The sequence below is a fragment of the Leopardus geoffroyi genome, chromosome D2 (assembly GCF_018350155.1).
Source record: "Leopardus geoffroyi isolate Oge1 chromosome D2, O.geoffroyi_Oge1_pat1.0, whole genome shotgun sequence".
NCBI classification, from domain to species: Eukaryota; Metazoa; Chordata; class Mammalia; order Carnivora; family Felidae; genus Leopardus; species Leopardus geoffroyi.
Genome location: NC_059334.1, coordinates 50,294,719 through 50,313,713, shown reverse-complemented (window position 1 = coordinate 50,313,713; position 18,995 = coordinate 50,294,719). Strand labels below are relative to the sequence as shown.

Genomic DNA, 18,995 nt, shown 5'->3' with positions numbered 1-18,995 from the left:
GGGCTTGGATCTGGCTCTGCCATCTATCACTATGTGACAGTGAGCTAACTCCTCCACCCTGTGGGGCCCAGCTTGCTGTGCTCCATGGAGACCTGGGTGAAGCCTATCAGCAAAGCACCTGGGCATCTGCTCTCATCCATTCTTAGGGGAAATCTGTAGATGTCTGTCACACCTGTTGCACAAGTGAGGCACAGTGGCCCAGGGAGGGTGACTGAGCCAGATTGGCAAGGGACCCTCTGGGAACTTGAACCCAGGCCAGTGTGTCCTTAGAACTGGCTCTGAGTGTGCACATTTGCCCCGCCTTTGGTGCACGTGCCCTCCTGAAGTCTCAGGCTACAGGGTCTCTGAGGGGTCCCTCTCACCAGCTCTGACTGGCACCCCCTACTTTCTGCAGGGCACTGTGGTGGCCAAAATACGTGTCTTCGATGCAGACGTGGTGCCAGCATCCGGGGAGCTCCTGAAGCGATACACAAACACACTACTCTCTGGGGATGCCTGGGTCCTCCAGACATTCCGTATCGAGCACTCCCCCAACGAGACCTTGGCCCAGGCCAACGGCAGCTTTGTGCGGGCAACTGTGCATGACTACAGTAAGAGGGACCAGGCGTGGCCTGGCTGGGCCCCCTAGGGAATCCCACCCTTGTAGCATCCTACAAACACAGATACTTGTCCTTGCTCTCTGAGCCCTAGAATGAAGATCCTTCCACTCCACCCAGCCCTTCCTCGTCTTCCACTGGTCTCACCTTGGCCACCTTGGTGGGTTTTTACCGGGTTTGTTCTCTCACTGAACTGCCTCGTGGCAGGCCTTGGCGGGACCCTCCCACATTTCCCCATGCTCACCATGCCAGGGTTCACTGCCCACTATAAACAAATACATCGTTTCCTGAGGCCTTCCTCTGGCTCCTGGCATCTGCTTTGCTGCCTCTGAGGTGGCCAAGTACCTGGGGATTATTTTTCCCTAGTCCCCATAGCTCTCTACTCACAGAGGTTAGTACCTGGTAGCATCTCTGTGTGCTTGAGCCAGAGGCTCCTGCAAAGATTGTCCTGTCTGGCTCCCACAGGGCTAAGCTCCAGGGGCCTGCTGTGCTCCCTTGCAGGATGGGGCATCTTCATCAGCTGCCTTGCCTCCCCCCCCCCCCCCGCCCACCCTCCTGCCCATGTTTTCTGGGATTATCCTTCCAAATACCCTAGTTGCACTTGAATCCTTGTTTTGGGACCTGCTTCTGGGGGAACCCAGAATCACTGGTACCTTTACCCTTTTCTGCCTGGCCTGATTCTTTTTGTTTCTCATCTTCCTCACACACTCTGAGCCGTTGAAGGTCTCCTGCCCTGTATAAGGGGAAATGTCATCCTTGCCCGGGCTCATTCACTCTAAACACCCTGTGTACCAAAACCTCCTGACCCTCATCCTCCTGTCTCTGTGAAACTAGAACCACAGCCACGCCATTCAGCAGGTGCACGCAAGTGTGCAGGCTCCGAGCACTGGGGGCCTGTGGAGTCCAGGACTCCACTGGAGGCTGCTGCTGTTGGGAGGAGTTCTCTGGGGGAATGGAGGCCAGTATAGTTTTCCCAGGACCTCGTTGGTGGTACATCTTTACCCCGTGTACACCCACACATACATGCTCCACACGTACACATTCCACAGGCATACCCAATACCTACCACATATACATACATATACCCTATACACAACACACAGACACCCCATAACACGTACCACACACACATACAGGTTACCTCCCAGCTGAGAAGGATTTTCTCAGCTTCCAGCTGAGCACAACGGTTAACATTTAAACGGTGGTTCTGACTTAGCCACATCTGTTATCCATGCACCATATGTGTGAAAATCTGTGTTTGCACCCATGTGTATATGTGCCGGGGACATGGCTGGGAGGAGGCACGCGGTGGCACGGGGCAGTGGGCCCAGGCAGTCATCACCGTGCCCCCACCCACAGGGCTGGTTCTCAACCGGAGCCTCCCCATCTCGGAGAACCGCTCCCTGCAGCTGACCGTGCTGGTCAATGACTCGGACTTCCAGGGCCCCGGGGAGGGCACCCTCTTCCTCCACTTCAACGTGTCCGTGCTGCCTGTCAGCTTGCACTTGCCCAGCACCTACACCTTCACTGTGAGCAGGCGGGCCCGCCGCTTTGCCCAGGTGAGCCCACAGCCCAGTGCCTACCTGGGGAGGGGCATGGAGGGACCGAGGACCCCCAGGGTGGGGCACTCTGTTTTGCAGATTGCAAGCAGGGCTGGTGTTGAGAGACACTCCCTCCCTGGCCTGATGTGTACACAGAGTGGCCCAGGGGGAGCCACGGGCATGGGGCCAGGGAGGCTGGAGCCATGACAGAGTTGACAGAGTCACAAGGGTAGGGCTAGTGGGCACCATGGACCTCTTTGTGGCCGTCTTCCTTTGTATTTTTAAAACATATTTTGTCCAACTGTAAAAGCAATGCCAGCTAAATCTACGTAGGCTGACTTGGAAAGATGCTCCTGGTGGATTGTTAAGTGAAAAGTGATTTGTAAAAATACTGGCCTCCCATGACTCCGTATGTTCAAAAACAAATTTTCATTGATGGAATTTGCGAGCGTGTGAATGCAGGCAGCAAGTAACAGTGGCGCCCTCTGCTGGGAAAGGTGGGGAGCACTTCCACTTTGCCTTCTGCATGTGCGTTTACTAGAGCTTATCTTTCATTTGTCATTGAAAAATAACAGTTAGAAGTGAAAAAAAAAAAAACATAAAGTAGTAAGTATCCGTTAAAAAAGATGCAGGACAGGGAGGAGAGATCCCTTCTCTCCCTATCAACTAGTATTTAGCATTTTAGTACAGTTCTTTCTAGAATGTTTCTCTTAAGGATTTTTGTAGTTTTACTTGCCATTACAGCATGCATATGACTTCACATACTGCTCTTTCCTAATGGAGCAGCTTCAGATACACCTCTTCAGAATGTCACGTTTAAGGCCATCTCCAGTTGTCCCCGTTTCTGTTGTTGGTTCCCATGCACCCTCCACTCCTGACAGCCACCCAGGTCCAGCACACAAAGGACCCCACCCTTGGACATATCCAAGCTCCCTGACCTGCCACCCAACCCCGGACCTTTCACGGAAGCAGAGGTCAAGGGTGGTGGGAGGTAACAAGGCAGAGGGGTCCGAGGGGTCTCTGAGGGGGTGCCAAATGGAAGCAAATACCGTAAGAGGTGTGTCACCTGTGCTCCAGCAGACTTGAGATCAGAGGGACTTGAGTCCCAATACGGCCTCACACTCACTGTGATCTTTCACCCCCCCTCCCCGGTCTTTGTGACTGTAAGTTAAGGATAGTGACCTTGGGCAGTTTTGAGGACCGTATCAGAGAGTGGAAGTAAGCACATTTTATATGGGAATGTGCTGGGAGATCTAGGAGGTAGTAGTTTTATTATGGTGTCGGGCCTGTGTGTGGAGGAACCTGGCTGTGCCCTGGGCCTGAGCAGGGCTGAGTGAACACCTGCTAAGTGGCTGCAGGCCAGGCCCCACCCTGCCCTCTGCCCCCCGGCCTTGACTAGTCGGAGCTCCTGGTTTTAAGCCACTGAAACCAGTGTCTAATTTGAACTTCAGTGGCCGAGGGGTAAGGAGAGTTCCGGGCCCCAGCAATGGCACTGCCTGCCTAGCATCCCCTAGAGAAGCATCCCCTCTTTCCCAGCGGTTCCAGCCAGAGTGCCAGGAAGGCCCCTGGGTCTCGTGTGGGACAGGCAGAATCATGTGGCCTGGGCACGGTGCTCTGACTGACCAGGCAGGTGACCTGGAGCAACCGGGCCACATGCACTGAGGATGGCAGTCGGTGGTCCCCATAACAAAACCGGCCTGGCCGGAAGTCGGGGAGGGGAGGAGGGGGGACCCAATCGGCCTTCGTGCCTCAAGGAGCCGGTGAATAAAGAATGAGCCGGGAGAGTGGGCACCTGCCTGGAGGCAGGGCCCTGAGTTCTTCCACCTCTGGCCCCCAGGAGGTAGGCGGTGGTGTGATGGGCAGGGCAGGGGAGGGCCAGGCATCTGGATGGGTCTGCAGGTTCCAGGGGCATGGAGGACGGGGACTGGAGGGGGGTCTGTCATACCTGGAGCCCGTAGGGGACTGTTCCAGGACTCAGGCCGCCCAGGGGCCCCTCCAGCCACCATCACAAGCCAGTGCCGCACCCAGCTGAGGCATTTCCTGTGCCCCGTGCCTAGATTGGGAAAGTCTGTGTGGAAAACTGCCAGGAGTTCAGCGGCATCCACGTGCAGTACAGGCTGCAGCTCTCCAGCACCAACTGCAGTGTCCTGGGGGTGGTCACCTCAGCCGAGGACACCACAGGGAACCTTTTCGTGAACGACACAGAAGCCCTGCAGCGGCCCGATTGCTCTCAACTCCGGTACACGGTAGTGGCTGCCGACCGGCCAACCCGCAAGCAGACCCAGGCCCTGCTGGTTGTCACCGTGGAGGGGACATGTGAGTGCCGGGGCCGCGTGGAGGATGGAGATGGGCAGGGTATGGTAGAGCCATGGGCTTCCCTCATAGAAGTGGCCTGGGCCTGCCCCCTTCACCCAATGGCAGTGCCCCTGGGCGCGAGTCTCCTTCCCTGCAAAATGAGACTAAGAGTGCCCGCTGCATAGCCAAGCGGGAAGGGTGACAAGGAGAAAGTATAAAACAGCTTAGCCCAGAGTGACTGAGTAGTGAAAGGTCACTATTCCCCGTCACCACTGCCAGTGCATTCTATACATGCCCTTGCTATAGGACTGCCAGATAAAATTCAGGACCCTGGTTAAATTTAAATTTCAGGTAAGCAACAAGCAATTCTTGTTGTAAGTATGTCCCACACAACATTTGCAGACTTCCAAGTGTGTCGATGCGGTGTTAGGGATGTAGTTACACAAAGCAAGCATTCAGTGTTCTCTGAAATTCAGGTGTAACCATGCATGTGTATCTTTGGCTGAGTGTAGCCCTGTCACATGCTCCCTCCATGCTTAGCCCAGTAGCTGCCCCACCCCTTGCTGTGACCGTGGTACCACCCTACTTCCTCAGTGGGCCCCATCACTGCCCTGTGCCCTGATGCAGAGGCACCCCCACCCCTCTAGCCTCACCCATGAGAGAAGCTTGGCCAGTGCTTCCCTCTGCCCCTGGATGCTGGCTGGATACCGGGCCCAGGCCAGCCCTCTGTGACCAGCTTTCTGCCACCCCCAGATGTGGCTGAGGAGCCAGGCTGCCCCCTGTCCTGTGCAGTCAGCAAGAGACGCCCTGAATGTGAGGAGTGCGGTGGCCTGGGCTCTCTGACGGGCAGGTGCGAGTGGAGACAGGGAGATGGCAAAGGTAGGCCCCACGCAGAGCCAGGGGCCTGCGGCCAGGCGGGGGAGAGGGGTAATGGTGGCTGAGTGGAAATGGGGTCCATGTAGGCCCTGCCGGCCACTGTGATGGCCCTCCCCTCTCCACATGTGTTCTCCAGAACTTTGTCCCCGTTTGTAGTTCCTGATGTCAGGAGAGGGTGAGCATGAACGCAGAGCACGGGCGGCACAAGGACGTGCAGTCTTCTCATCGCCATGGGACCACAGGTCCTCTTGGGTTTTGGAAGGTCTGGGCCAAAGTTGGGATGTGGCCCCAGGCAGTAGGGCTTGGGTGTAGATGGCAGCAAATTCTGAACTGTGCCCACCACCCCATGGATCCCACTCACGGATTCTCTGCTTGGGCCTCAGTTTGCTCCTTTAGGGGGTACAGGGTTGGCCTGGGAGGCCCTGGGGTGCCGCCCTTCTGGCCCTGGCCATCTGACCTTGTGGTAGTGACCAGCCTGCCGTGTGTCGTAGGAATCACCAGGAACTTCTCCACCTGCTCCCCCAGCATCAAGACCTGCCCCGACGGCCACTGTGATGCCGTGGAGAGCAGAAATGTCAACATCTGCCCCCAGGACTGCCTCCGTAAGCAACTACTGGGCCTGCAAGTTCAAGGGCCCCGGGTGGGTGGGAGTAGCCAGCGGGAGGGAGAGGCTTGGACTCCCACCTGCACTTCAGCCAGACAAGCCTCATGCCTGGATTTTTTTGCCAAGACTTTTTCTAACATTTCACTTGAACAAAGGGCTTTGCACCACCTCCCGCAAAAAAAAAAAACAAAAAAAAACAAACAAACAAAAAACCTCTGGAGACTGGTGCCTGGACCAACACTCTCCAGTGTCTCCCTGGGCAGCTCACATGGGTACAGCTCCCAACCCCTGATTGTCCTGGCTTCCTGCTGCCTCTTATCTGCTTCTGAAAAGTAACTATGTGTGGACCTCAGCGAGGGCCCTGGACAGCCTGTGGGGGCCTTCTTCTACCAGCTGGGGCCACTGGTTTGGGGGCAGACTGTGCTGATTCCTGCCCAGGTGACCCAGACTTCAGAGCTCACTACCCTTCCCACCCCTACCTACCCCCATGTCTCCCACCCACCCCACCCCCTGGCCTAATATGCTGACATCATGTGCAGAGGGACTGCTCATGCTTCTTCCTGGGTGGTCCTGGGTGGTTTGGTCACACCAGGAGGCTTAGTGGGCTACATCTGTCACCAGGGGGCGGCAGCATCATTGGTGGGCACGAGCCAGGGGAGCGCTGGGGGATTAAAGCTGGCTTCGGTATCTGCAACTGTTTCCCAGAGGAGAAGAAGTGCTTCTGCGAACCTGAAGACAGCCAGGGTGAGTGGGTGGGGGACACTGCGGGGGGCCATATGCAGGGCAGGGCTCCCCACACCTCCCTGAGCCCCAGCGAGCCAGGGAGGAAATTGCAGGAAGGCAAGTGAAACCCCGGGAGACCCTCCTCCTTCCCTCTGGGCCTCGGTTCCCTCATCTGTGCAGAGGCATCTAGGAAACAGAGTAAGTTTTCTGCCCTGAGGTTTTATGGTAAAAGGTTGGGCTGGAAAATTCTTCCACCTAGTAACTCCACATCTATTCAGTTTGTCCTTGTGCAGGGCCTTCTCTGGGCCCATGGCACCATCTGACTGGAACCCCACTCTCCCAGCCATAGCCTCCAACTGCTCCTTCTGGGCCAGCAGGTGCGGGTAGGTGGCATGGGTCTGAGCACACGGGAAGCTTTCCTGCCTGGGCCCAGGGATGTTTTTCTTGTATTTGAGTTGTTGCGGCATGGCACTAGGCCCTGAGCCGCTTTCCTTCCCTCTCCCAGTTTTACAAAGAAAATACAGAATACACTGGGAACACAGCAGAGGAACTCTGCCTGCCTGCCTGCCAGCCCCCCGGCTGCCAGCATCCCAGGGCTAGCACAGTGCATACACTGCCTCTGCTGGGTGGCCTCGGGCAGGCTGCTTAAACCCCCTGTGCCTCCTGGCCCTTCCGTAGGAGGGTGATAGCAGTCTCCGCAGGGAAAGCGACCTGCCAGGCGGTCGGTGCCATGTGAGTGTCTGCGTTATGCTCACAACTTCGTGCTGCCACACTTGCCGGGCCGCCCACCTTGTCACAGCAGTCCTCCCGCTGCTGCGGTCATGCCATGCTGGTCCCCATTGGTATCGGGGCACCCTCGCAGAGCGCTGTCCCTCACGGCCGCCCCTGCCTGCAGAGCCGCTGTGTGACGAGCTCTGCCGCACGGTGATCGCGGCCGCTGTGCTCTTCTCCTTCGTCGTCTCCATGCTGCTCTCCACCTTCTGCATCCACCGCTACCACAAGAACGCCCACAAGCCACCCATTGCCTCTGCTGAGATGACCTTCCGCCGGCCTGCCCAGGCCTTCCCGGTCAGCTACTCCTCGTCCGGCGCCCGCCGGCCCTCTATGGACTCCATGGAGAACCAGGTCTCTGTGGACGCCTTCAAGATCCCGGTGAGGCTCCGCGCAGGACCTCCGCCTGGGAGGCAGCCCTCCTGGAGGCACTGTGGGTGACAGACACCCCAGGCCTGGGGAAGCTAGGAGGTGCGGGGAGGGGCACATGGGGTTTCCTGGTGCCACGTCCTGTAGCCCACAAGTGGCTAATGCATCCTCACTCACCAGGAAGACATCACAAACAAGGCCTCAGCCTCCGCAGAGCTGCCTTCCAAGGAGGGCAGAGGACATGGAGGCAGTTTAGCAGAGTGGAGAGTGATGGGTGCTCATTTAGGTGGACTGAGATTTGGGAGGGTGGGCCATGCCATACCTAAGAGGCAACTGTCCTCCAGATGCCCCGAGGGCTGCGGGCTCCTCCCTGAGGAGGAATGTGGATTTTATTCCCAGAGGGTGGGGCCCTGGGGGTTGGGGGTTCAGCAGAGGAGGCCCATATTCTGCCTTCATTTCTGCAGGCTCCTCTGTTGGGGAGTCTCCGGGGTGGGTGCAGAAGTAGGAGCCCTGTGGGGCACCTGGATGGCTCAGTGGGTTGAGCATCTGACCGACTCGGGTCATGATCTCACAGATGGTGTGTTCAAGCCCCGCTTTGGGCTCTGTGCTGACAGCTCAGAGCCTGGAGCCTGCTTCAGATTCTGTGCCTCCCTCTCTCTCTGCAGCTCCCTGGCTTGTGCTCTTTCTCTCTCAAAAGTAAATAAACGCTAAAAAAAAAAAAAAAAAAAAAAAAAAAGAAGAGGAAGTAGGAGCCCTGTGATGAGGCACTGTCCTCAGCTAGGCGAGTGATGGCAGCAGGCAGGGGCTGGGCCAGGGTGGCAGCAGTAGGGAGGGGAGTTCATCTGTGGAGTGGAAGAGGGGGTGCCATGGGCCTCTGGGCCAGCTGTGGAGGAGGCAGGCCTGAGAGGACCCTAACTGGTTGGCTGATGGAGAGTGCCACCCAGAGCCGGCAGCCTCCCGATCCCCTTTCTCCACGGGAGGTCCTGGGCCTGCAGTCACTATGTGCTCCTGAGAGCCCCCGTCCTGGCCAGGCCTCCCCTCAACCTGCCACGCTTCTTCTGTATGCCTGCTGGCAGGTGCCACGGAGCTGGAAGCCGGGTTCTAAGAGGACCTGAGAAGAACACTCAGCGCCGAGGGTGCATGTGAACAGAGGCTCCCCGCCCACGGCCTGGCAGCAAGCATCGCAGAGTGTGCACCTTGACAGGGGTCACCGAGTAGGGAGCTCAGGAGTCACGGGGCCTTTGGCAGTGCCCAAGCAGGGCTGGGAGGTGGCTGGGGTTTGCAGGAGGCGCCACTCAAGGGTACTCCCCCTTAGTGAGGGTCTGGGCCACGGACGCCATCCCCAGCTGTGGCAGACACTGCAGCCTCCGTCCTGGCTTTCCTAGTTCTAGTCGCTCAGCAGACAGGGGGTCTGTGACCCCTGTCCCAGGAAGCGTCTCAGCCTCGACAGCAGGCCTGTGGGATGAGCCACTTGAATCCTTTGTAAACCCAGGCAGTTTATGGTGAGGTGCACAGGAAGGGCAGTGCCTGTGGGCGCTTGTGCAAGTGGACACACACCAATCTCAACCCACGTCCGCTTGGGCCCACGGCACAGAGAAGCCAGAGTCCAGACTGAGGACCCTGACCAGCTCTACGGACATATTACGCAACTGCTGGACCTTCCTTGTCTCTTGTATAAAGTGGGAAGAAACGTTAATGTCTTTTAAGAGGATCAAGTCAGTGCTGTCTACGCATGCTTAGTGCAGTTTCCGTGTGCAGTGAAAACTTCTCCAGTGCAGTGTGGGTTGAGGCGTCCAGGGTAACAGTGATGACATTGTCAACCCTGACCCTGACTGTGGGTTCCTGGGGAACTTGAGGCAACACCACCACGCCCGGCAGCTGGCCAGCAGGGACCCTGGATGTGGTGCCGAGGGGAGGCTGCCTCTGCCCGTGAAGAGCACACACACCTGTACATGGGTGTTGGAAACCATGGTCCTGCTCAGCAGGGCATTGGGGCCCAGTGGTGTCATCTGTGTGGGTCAGATGAGTCTGGCAGATCACATCATAGCAGCGCCCCCAGGCCACACCCATACCCAGCTGCAGGGAGAGCTGGGGCAACAGACACCCATAGTGGCCCAGGAGGGAAGGTTCCTGATAGGTTTTGGCATCCCCAGTCAGAGTTCAAGGATGCGGGGCCAGGCTGGGGTCTGGGAAGGTGTCCCAGAGTAATCGGAGTTGGGTTTCAGTGGGAAGGCAGGGTGGGTAGAGGGGAGCGTGGGAAGCATGGGGAACAGGTAGAGGCAGGTCCAGGGAAATGGCCAGTCCCATGCGAGGAGCAGCGTCTTCCACAGAGGAGGACGGAGGTTCCCAAGTAGCATGGTGGTACCTTTTCTGGAGCACCACACAGGGAAGTTGCCCTGGACGCTTCCATCCATAGCTGGGGGTCCTTGGCCAGGAGGCAGCTTGGGCCACTGGTGCCGATTCAGTCCTCTTGGGGGTCCAGGGGTTCTCTAGAGAGGACAGATTGGGACCTGGTCTGTGGGATGTCAGTGGCTTATGGGCCTGGTGTCCAAAGCAGAGGCAGCACTGGGAGGCTTGGGCTTAACTCCCAGGGAAGAGGCCACACTCCCATGTGAGTACCCTCTGGGTGCTAGGCTAGCCCTGAACCCCTTGTTTGAGAGACAAGGACATGGGCCTGGGAGGCTCCAAGGCATGTTCAGTAGCCCAGGGATAAGCAAGGGTCCAGGCATCCAGAGTCCAGGCCATTCTGTGTCAGCACCTATCTTCCCATAAGGTGTGGGATCCTGCCCAGCTGGGGTCCTACCCTCAGTGCAGGTGGGTGCCCATTGTCCGCAGGTTCAGGTGACCGTTGTTTACACACTGGTGCTTGCCCACGGTGGGGGGAAGGGGGGCTCACTTATGGGCCTTGCTGTCCTCTTTTCCTCCTACCCTCACCAGCTTTCTCCCTTCTCTTCTTCTTCCTTCAACCCCACATAGGAGGATCCAAAGTGGGAATTCCCTCGAAAGAACTTGGTTCTTGGGAAAACCCTGGGAGAAGGCGAATTTGGAAAAGTGGTTAAGGCGACAGCCTTCCGGCTGAAAGGCAAAGCAGGGTACACAACCGTGGCCGTGAAGATGCTGAAAGGTACCTGTCTATGCACTGTGCACAGGTGGCTCTGCAGGAGCCCCGAGGGCTGGACGAAGCCCCCCTGACAACCAGGGTGCTGGCAGCCAGCCGGGAGCCTTCTCCAGAGCCCCCCATTGCTATTCTTGAGGGGCTGCATTCTGGAGACCCCCGTCATGGATGAAATGGGCCAGGGTGGGCCCTGGAGAAACAGGGCAAGAGGACTTTCCTCGCTTGGAAGGCTCTAGAGTGGTATTGCTTTTGCATCAATATTGGGTAAAGATCTGAGTTTTTAAAAAATTAAAAGCCCTTTTTGTCTTGAACTGACAGCTCTCCCTCCCCAGTCTGCCCCCATTCATTCCTCTCAGCCCCTGGGGTCCTGGTGAAGAAGCCACCTGTAGGGACTGGCCCCTGCCCCCTGGGGCCCTGCCTGGCCTGTCCCTGTGGCCCTCAGCGAGGGCCCTGTGACCAGTCATGCCACAAGTTTGCCTCTAAGTGGGTATATGCTCACCTACCCATACGCAAACACTGGTGTCCACCCAGAGACTGGGTGGACAGTCCAGTGGCCCAAGGGCCCAGTGGCCATGCAGTGGGTGCAAGCTGGCAGATGTACATGAGAATTCTAGTGCCGCAGGTGGGGCTACACCGTGACAACCATTACCTGAACCAGTGGGTGCTTCTGAATGCTTACGTAGGCCCTCAGACTGGGGTCTCCCCATGCCCCCCTGAGGCTCCAGGAACTAAGGGGCCACACTGAGACCAGCCCAGGCCGCCACATGTGGGTCCTGACACCCTATCTCCCAGCCGCCCTCTCACTTCCAGTGTACAGCCGGAGGACGCAATGTGGCACAGCTGCCCCAGGAGGCCTGTTGAGCCCCAGCTTCTGACTCCACATCCCTCCCCTCGAGATTAGGCTCCTGCTGGGAGCCCAAGCACAGCTCTGCCCACCCTCAGGACGCACGTGCTCAGCGTGGTGAGAGGCCACCTCTGTGAAGCCTCATCGTCTTCAGCTTTCTCCAGGGCCTCACCCTCCTGTTGCGTGCTTGGTCAGCAGGTGTTTTAGAACACGGGACACGTGTCTTACCTTCCCGGGATTTATGAGGACAGTCTCTGTGCACCACTGTCCTTGAAAGATGACAACTGCAGGGAAATGCAGCCACTTCCACACACAGCCTGGTCCCAGGAGGGTTTCCATGGAAAGAGCCTGCCGATAAGGAAGTTTGCTCCTCAGGGTTGTTATTCCCCAGAAGCAGATGAGGCAGCTGTTGACCCTCTTTACAGGCTGAGAGAAGCCCTGAATAGCAGGGTCTTTGGGGGCCTTGTCTAAACCTAGGTAGGCTGTCTGGGAAGGAGATAACCAGGGTCTGTGCAGACCCGTGATGTGGGTCAGTGACCCAGGTGGTCGCAGAGGGGGCTTCCAGAAGGGATTGGTTTGCAGCCTGCTCTGTTTACGTGCATTTCAGAGAACGCTTCCCCAAGTGAGCTGCGGGACCTGCTGTCAGAGTTCAACCTCCTGAAGCAAGTCAACCACCCACATGTCATCAAGCTGTACGGGGCCTGCAGCCAGGACGGTAAGGCCGGCCAAGGGACAGGCAGCTGCCCAGTGCAGGCTGGGGGCTCTGGGCCGCTTCGTTCTTCCTCCTTCCCCTTCCTTGTCCTCTCTGGCTCTGGCCCCACCCGAAGCCTGCATCCTCCCGCGTCAGTGAGAGGATCAAGAAGGGCTGCTGCAGGGGTGCTTGCATGAGGCTCCTGTCCCCGGGCCTGCTGCAGCTGCACAGAGGTCTGTGGTGACATCCTGGTCTGTCAGCACCCTGCTCCAGGCAGAGCTCCAGGGCAGGGAGCCCTAGAAACAGATGGTATGTCCTGGGCACCTACTGGGGACTAGGAGTGCCATGACCTCCAGGTGACCCCAAGCCCAGCCCTGCACAGTGAAGGCATCGTCACCATCTCTCACATAAGGACACAGGAGATTGGCCTGGTCTGTGCTGCTCGAGGGCCTCTCACTGTGTGTGCTCTTACACGCAGATGTGTGTGCTGGGGGAACAAGAGGGCAGGGTGCCCCAGGGAGAGGGCAGCAAGGACACTGGTGGACACCAGCAGGACTCGAGGCTGGGCTTGGGACAAGACTGCAGCCTACGAGCTGCTGAGAACAGGGAGCAGGTGCCACACGAGGCTCCAGATCCTCTGCGTCCGTCAGCCATCCCCAGCCTGTGCTGCAACAGGGCCGAGGATGTAGAAAGACGTGACGTCCTGGCAGCAGGGGGCTGGCTCCCGGGGCAGCACTAGTAAGGCAGCCGCCTGCCTTGGGCACCCCAGGAGAAGGCTGCGCTCGGCCGCCCAGGGAGCCTCTTTGGCATGGCCGGCACAAAGAGGAGAGCAAGCCGTGCGAGAGTGAGCCGGGACTGAAATACGCGCTGCATGGCGCCCAGGCCACTGGCCAGAGAGGGCTGTGTCCTTGTGCCCACTTACTGGTGGGGGCAGAGCCTGCCTAGGGGCCCTGCAGCCTCCTCCAGGCCCAGGCTCTGCAGGTAGCCAGCTCACAGCCCCCTCTCTGCCCCCAGGCCCGCTCTTCCTCATTGTGGAGTATGCCAAGTACGGTTCCCTGCGGGGCTTCCTCCGAGAGAGCCGCAAGGCGGGGCCCGGCTACGTGGGCAGCGGAGGCAGCCGCAGCTCCAGCTACCTGGACAACCCCGAGGAGCGGGCCCTGACCATGGGCGACCTCATCTCCTTCGCCTGGCAGATCTCTCGGGGGATGCGGTACCTGGCTGAGATGAAGGTGTGTGCCTTGCCAGCCCGGGCCCCCACCGCTTGCGCTGGGGCCTGGGCTTCAGGCGCCCCTGTTGCTGTCTTCCTTGCAGCTTGTCCATCGGGACTTGGCAGCCAGAAATGTCCTGGTAGCTGAGGGGCGGAAGATGAAGATTTCGGATTTTGGCCTGTCCCGAGACGTTTATGAAGAGGATTCCTATGTGAAGAGGAGCAAGGTACCAGGTCCCCAGGGGTGTGGCCCAGGGCTCCCAGAGGGGTTGGAGGGCGGTGGGGGGTGGGGGGAGGGGGGTGGGGCAGGGTTCCCGCAGTGGGCCTGGGCAGAGCCCTTAGAGCACCTGGGGAGGAGAGAGCAGATCGTTTTAGAGTATAAACTTCTAGCTGTCATCTTCAAATCCCTCCCTAATCGTGGGTCCCCAGAGACCCAGCTCAGGACTCGTCCCTGTGTCTGTTCCTTCTCTTCCTGAGGGCCATACCCGCCCTTTCAGAGCACCCCTGGGAAGCTGGGCCTGCAGCTTCTTTTGCTTTTCATCACCTTTGAAGGTCAGCTAGCGCTGCAGAAATGACAGTTCTCTTCTCCGCAGTTGTTCCCCTCCCTTCTACAGGATGAAAGGTCCCTTGTTTCCTCTGTGTAACTTAGCTCTTTGCTCAAAGGAGACTGAAGTCAATAAGCCTCACTGTGGCAGTCATTCTGGGCAGAAAGGAATGAACTGCGTTACAGGTGGGGGTTCCCTTGGAACAGGGACCTGGGAACCCCTGGCTGGGTGACTTTGGAAGGCTCACAGGGAGGCCCTGGAGAGGGAGTCCAGAGATGCAACGTAGGATTCTTAGACGCTTTCTCCAAACCACTGGAATAGGTGGTTGGGGGCCCTTCTGGGGAAATTTGTGTCCCTGTATTGTCCAGTGCCCTGTGGCAGTTCCAAGTGATGTATAAGTGTGGGTGTTGCCTTCCTGGGGTCAAGGTTACATGCATGGAGCACCACAATGCCCATCTGGGCAGCCTGGCAGGGGGACATAGTTCCACTGCCTTCTCAGCCCCTCTCCTGTTGCCTCCTGGTGACCAGACAGGATCACTCCTGGGGCCTTTCAAGAGCCATGCCTACCTAGGGCTTTCAGAACAGACACTGCTCAAAAAAGAAAAGCACAGAAAGTGACCACATACACTTCAGATTTGTTCTAAGGGATTAGGAGAAGCCCCGTGTCGCCACAGACTGTGAGGATGATGTTTCATTTTTTTCTGGGGTTTCTGTGGTTCTGTTCTGTTGTTTAAGCTTATTTATTTTGAGAGAGAGAGAGAGAGATCATGGGCTGGGGAGGGGCAGAAAGAGAGAGAGAATCCCAAACAGGTTCTGTGCCGTCAGCATAGAGCCCGACACGGGGCTTGAACTCACAAACTATGAGATCGTGACCCGAGCTGACATCAAGAGTTGGTCACTTAAGGGACTTAATGGCACCCCAGGTGCCTCTGGGGTTTCTGTTGTGACAGCATATCTCAGAACTGCTGAAGGGGAAGTGGAGAGGGGCCGCTTCCCCTATGGAGCGGTGTGGACACAGCCTTTCTATAGATGCACTGATCCCCCCAAAATGGCCTGTGTCAGGGAGCAGAGAAGTACAGACATCCAAGCACAAGGCCTCCTAGAGAGCACAGGCAGCAGGCAGTGTTGTTACGAACACTCACACCTCAGAAAGTCACACTTCGTGAAGGTTGGAAATCGTGAAGAATGCTTTCAAGAAAAAGAAACCGCAGTAAATTTTGCATTAAAATCGATCAGCCACATTTTTGGTTGATTCTTGTCCTAAGACTTACCTACTAACTTGTTTCTCAAGTTGCACTGGAAAGCATTTGTTAGGTCTGACCCCCACAACTCTGCAGTGGGCGCAGTTTCTCAGCCCTGTTAGCACAGGGCTGTGGGATAAAATGATAGGGAAAAAAGAAGCCCCAAGACATGGAAACAGATTTCTTCTCTCAGGGCTTCTCAGAAAAGCCTTTAGTGTGTTGGTTTGCCTCAGAAGTCCCCAAGATGGAAACGCTGGAAGTTGGTTTCCTGAACTCATTCACCCTCAGAAATCAGGAGATCTTGCTGGATGGTGTTGTTGGCCCACACATTGGGCATCACCACCCAGGGCACCCCAGAGCCCTCCGGACCTGGCCCTAGGGAAACCTGGCTTGGGCGTGGTCTTGATTCCTTGGGTTTCTTCTCAGCAGGGATGTGATGCATGACGAGCACGCCCTGTGTAGCTGTGGGCAGGCCAGCTCCCTCCAGCATCTCAACTGTGCCTGGGAGACCAGAGTTCCAGCCCCTCTGAGGCTCTGCCGCCAGTTCTGTGCCTGGGAGCACTCTGGGCATTGCTCCTCAGCATCCTTCCAGAGCTGGAAATGCACGGGACATGGCCCCACACTCCCCACCCCCAGTTCCCAGGGTGTCAGAGCCATGTTAATGTCTTTCCGTCATTCCCTTTTTAGGGTCGGATTCCAGTCAAATGGATGGCAATTGAGTCTCTTTTCGATCATATCTACACCACCCAAAGTGATGTGTAAGTATGGGTGTTGCCTTCCTGGGGTCAAGGTGACAATTCATAGGGTGCCACGATGCCCATCTGGGCAGCTTGGCTGGGGGGTCAACACTGGCCCCAACACTGGCTCATACCAACCATCTGCAATGACCACCCCCCTGCCAAGTTGAGGGGCCTTCATGTATTCATTCAGCAAACGGCAGGGGCCCACGCAGTGGTTCTGAGAGTCACAGTGGAATGCGTGAGAACAGTGAATGGGTAACTGGAAATTTCCCTCACCATCCTCCTTGCCAGCCCCTCCCTCTCCTCCCTGGGTATCTTAGTGCCACGCAGGCCCAGCTGAACCGTTCCCCTCTGTGGGCCTGAGCGTGGGCTGGGCTCAGACAAGTCCTACCATAGGTAGGGTGGTCTTGGGTGAGTTGCTGGGTTGGCGTGTCCCAATCTGCTTGAAGAAAGAAACCAACACTCGGCCTTACAGATCAAATCATAAGACCTGATAGTTTTCAAAAACACAGCAGACTTGTTTCTGAGTGTTCTTCCATCAACGCACATGCATTTCTTGAATCATGTGGGCTGAGAAAAGGCAGTTCCTAAACAGTTTTAAGCAGCTGTGTTCGGATTATGTAAAGCTGACTGTAGACAGTTGGAAAAGGCAAAGGCAAAGGGTAATGAAGACACTGCAAGTCAGTTGGGTCGCACGGCCCTTGAGTAGCACCTGAAGGTCCTGGCCTACAAGCCCGTCTAGTGTTTTCCATGGTGCGCAGGCATATGCTTCTTATCTCTGTAAGTGGGCTCATGTGATGATGCTATTTTACAATGTGATTTTGGTCCCACTTCACAGTAAGTTCTCCCTCACAGTTAAATAATTTTCTGTGGCAGCGCTGTTTTTCTTCGAAGATTTTACGAACATTTCCAAGCCCACAGGAGAGGTGAAGGGATTGTACAGGCAGCCCCGTGGCCTCAGTCCCCGCCTCACATGTTGGTGTACCTGCCCGGCTGCTCCGTGCTGTCTCTGGTGCTTTGGCGCATCTCCACAGGGCCAGCCAAGTACCCCTTGTGGGTGTGGGGGCTCGAGCTCTGGCGGCGGCCTGGTGGGCCTTGTGCACGGCAGGCGTGAGAGCAGGGCAGGCAGCCGGCTCATCCCTACCTCCATTCCACATCCATCCACGCAGTCAGGCCCAGGCTGAAATCCGTGAGCACTTGGCTGGCTCTTTGCACTGGGGGCGCTGATGAGTCAGCAACAGCTGGGGGGATGGACGTCTGGTCTGCTGAGAAGGGGGTGCCGCTGGCCCAGTGCAGCCGCCCACTGGTTGTCTCACTCCCCTTAGGTGGTCCTTTGGTGTCCTGCTGTGGGAGATTGTGACTCTGGGGGGCAACCCCTACCCTGGGATCCCTCCGGAGCGGCTTTTCAACCTCCTGAAGACAGGCTACCGGATGGAGAGGCCCGACAACTGCAGTGAGGAGATGTGAGCAGGCTTTGCTTTGGCCCAGCCTCCCTCAGACACAGACAATGCACTCATTCCCTCGCTGTTCCTGAGCAGCCCTGGGCACGAGCCCACAGTGAACCAGGGAGTAGGTAGTAAGAGGGCAGAGCACACCAAGGCAGAAGGCTGAGAACCAGCACTGGGCACGATGGCAGGTGCTGGGGACCCTGACTCTGCTGGGAGCTGAGTGGGTTTCCTGTGGGTGGAGGCTTACATGGATGAGGGGCAGTAAGGCCAAGGAGAGGTGGTGGAAAGGATAAAAGGGTGCTTCAGACCCAGAGAGCAGCTTGAGCCCAAGGTCTGTCCCTGTCGGACACCTGGGGAGGGGCAGATAATTCAGAATGACCCTAGGAGTGCACACTGGGGAGGGCCCACATGGAGGCACAGAGGCCGGCAGGTGGCAGGCAGGAAGAGCCTGCCCCACAGTCCAAGAGTGCTGGAGTCTCCACATGGTAGTCCCAGCAGATGATTCTTAGAGGCCAGGCTGAGAACACATGGGAAAGGCACCACCATGGGCAGAAACAGGCCGGTCCATTCATTCAACAAAACCTGTTGTGTGCCTGCCACGGGCCTGGCTCAGGGCTAGATGAGGGAGTGCAGGTGTGAGTAGGTGCCACGTCCCTGGGCGGCTCAGGGCACACCCACGTGGCAGCCCTGGAGGCCCTGCAGCCAAGCCCAGGCCTCAGGGAAATGAGGAAGTGAGGACGGCCCAAGGCAGAGGTGTGGTTGGCAGAAGCTTTTGTTTGTTTCCATAACCAGTTCATACTTGATAAGAGTTTAAGGACTAGCCCCTATAGTGAGCATGGCATCCTGTCAGCTGTTTACCAACATCTTTGAAAAGGAAGGGAAAACAAATCTCTTTCAAGGGCAAGGAGACCCACAGGATGCTGGACCACAGCACCAGGCACCCTGACCCCCTAACGACCCTCGGATCTTGGCTCAGCTCAGCGAAGGATGTCCAGTGACACAGAAACAGCTTTGGGGTTTGAGAACAGAGCCCTGTGGGCCCAGGGCACCGTGCTGGGTATGGCGGCTGTGATTGGGCAGTCCATGCTGGGTCATAACTGCTCATCTGTGCTTCCCACCAGGTATGGTCTCATGCTGCAGTGTTGGAAGCAGGAACCAGACAAGAGGCCAGTGTTTGCTGACATCAGCAAAGACCTGGAAAAGATGATGGTTAAGAACAGAGTGAGTACCTGGAGCTAATTCCTGGCGTTGCCCACCTGCAGGTGGAACATGGCAGTGGGGGGACTCCAGCCTCACCCCTGTTCTGTGGAGTTCCCAGTGCAGGGTCAGAGCAAGGCCGTACAAAGGGAGATGGTCGTGCCGTCCCCTGAAGGCAGCCAGCACCTGAAC

General features: G+C 57.3%; 1 protein-coding gene across 1 annotated transcript in view; it reads left to right on the top strand.

Moving 5' to 3' along the window:
* Nucleotides 1-18,995, top strand: part of RET (ret proto-oncogene) — a 53,071-nt gene that overhangs the window by 28,610 nt on the left and 5,466 nt on the right. The window contains exons 5-18 of the mRNA XM_045438156.1: nucleotides 395-590; nucleotides 1,956-2,155; nucleotides 4,195-4,453; nucleotides 5,186-5,311; nucleotides 5,800-5,910; nucleotides 6,534-6,656; nucleotides 7,531-7,787; nucleotides 10,752-10,899; nucleotides 12,342-12,449; nucleotides 13,440-13,654; nucleotides 13,737-13,859; nucleotides 16,106-16,176; nucleotides 17,484-17,621; nucleotides 18,728-18,827. Of these exons, the coding sequence (XP_045294112.1) occupies nucleotides 395-590; nucleotides 1,956-2,155; nucleotides 4,195-4,453; nucleotides 5,186-5,311; nucleotides 5,800-5,910; nucleotides 6,534-6,656; nucleotides 7,531-7,787; nucleotides 10,752-10,899; nucleotides 12,342-12,449; nucleotides 13,440-13,654; nucleotides 13,737-13,859; nucleotides 16,106-16,176; nucleotides 17,484-17,621; nucleotides 18,728-18,827 (2,175 nt within the window). The remainder of the gene's footprint in view (nucleotides 1-394; nucleotides 591-1,955; nucleotides 2,156-4,194; nucleotides 4,454-5,185; nucleotides 5,312-5,799; nucleotides 5,911-6,533; nucleotides 6,657-7,530; nucleotides 7,788-10,751; nucleotides 10,900-12,341; nucleotides 12,450-13,439; nucleotides 13,655-13,736; nucleotides 13,860-16,105; nucleotides 16,177-17,483; nucleotides 17,622-18,727; nucleotides 18,828-18,995) is intronic.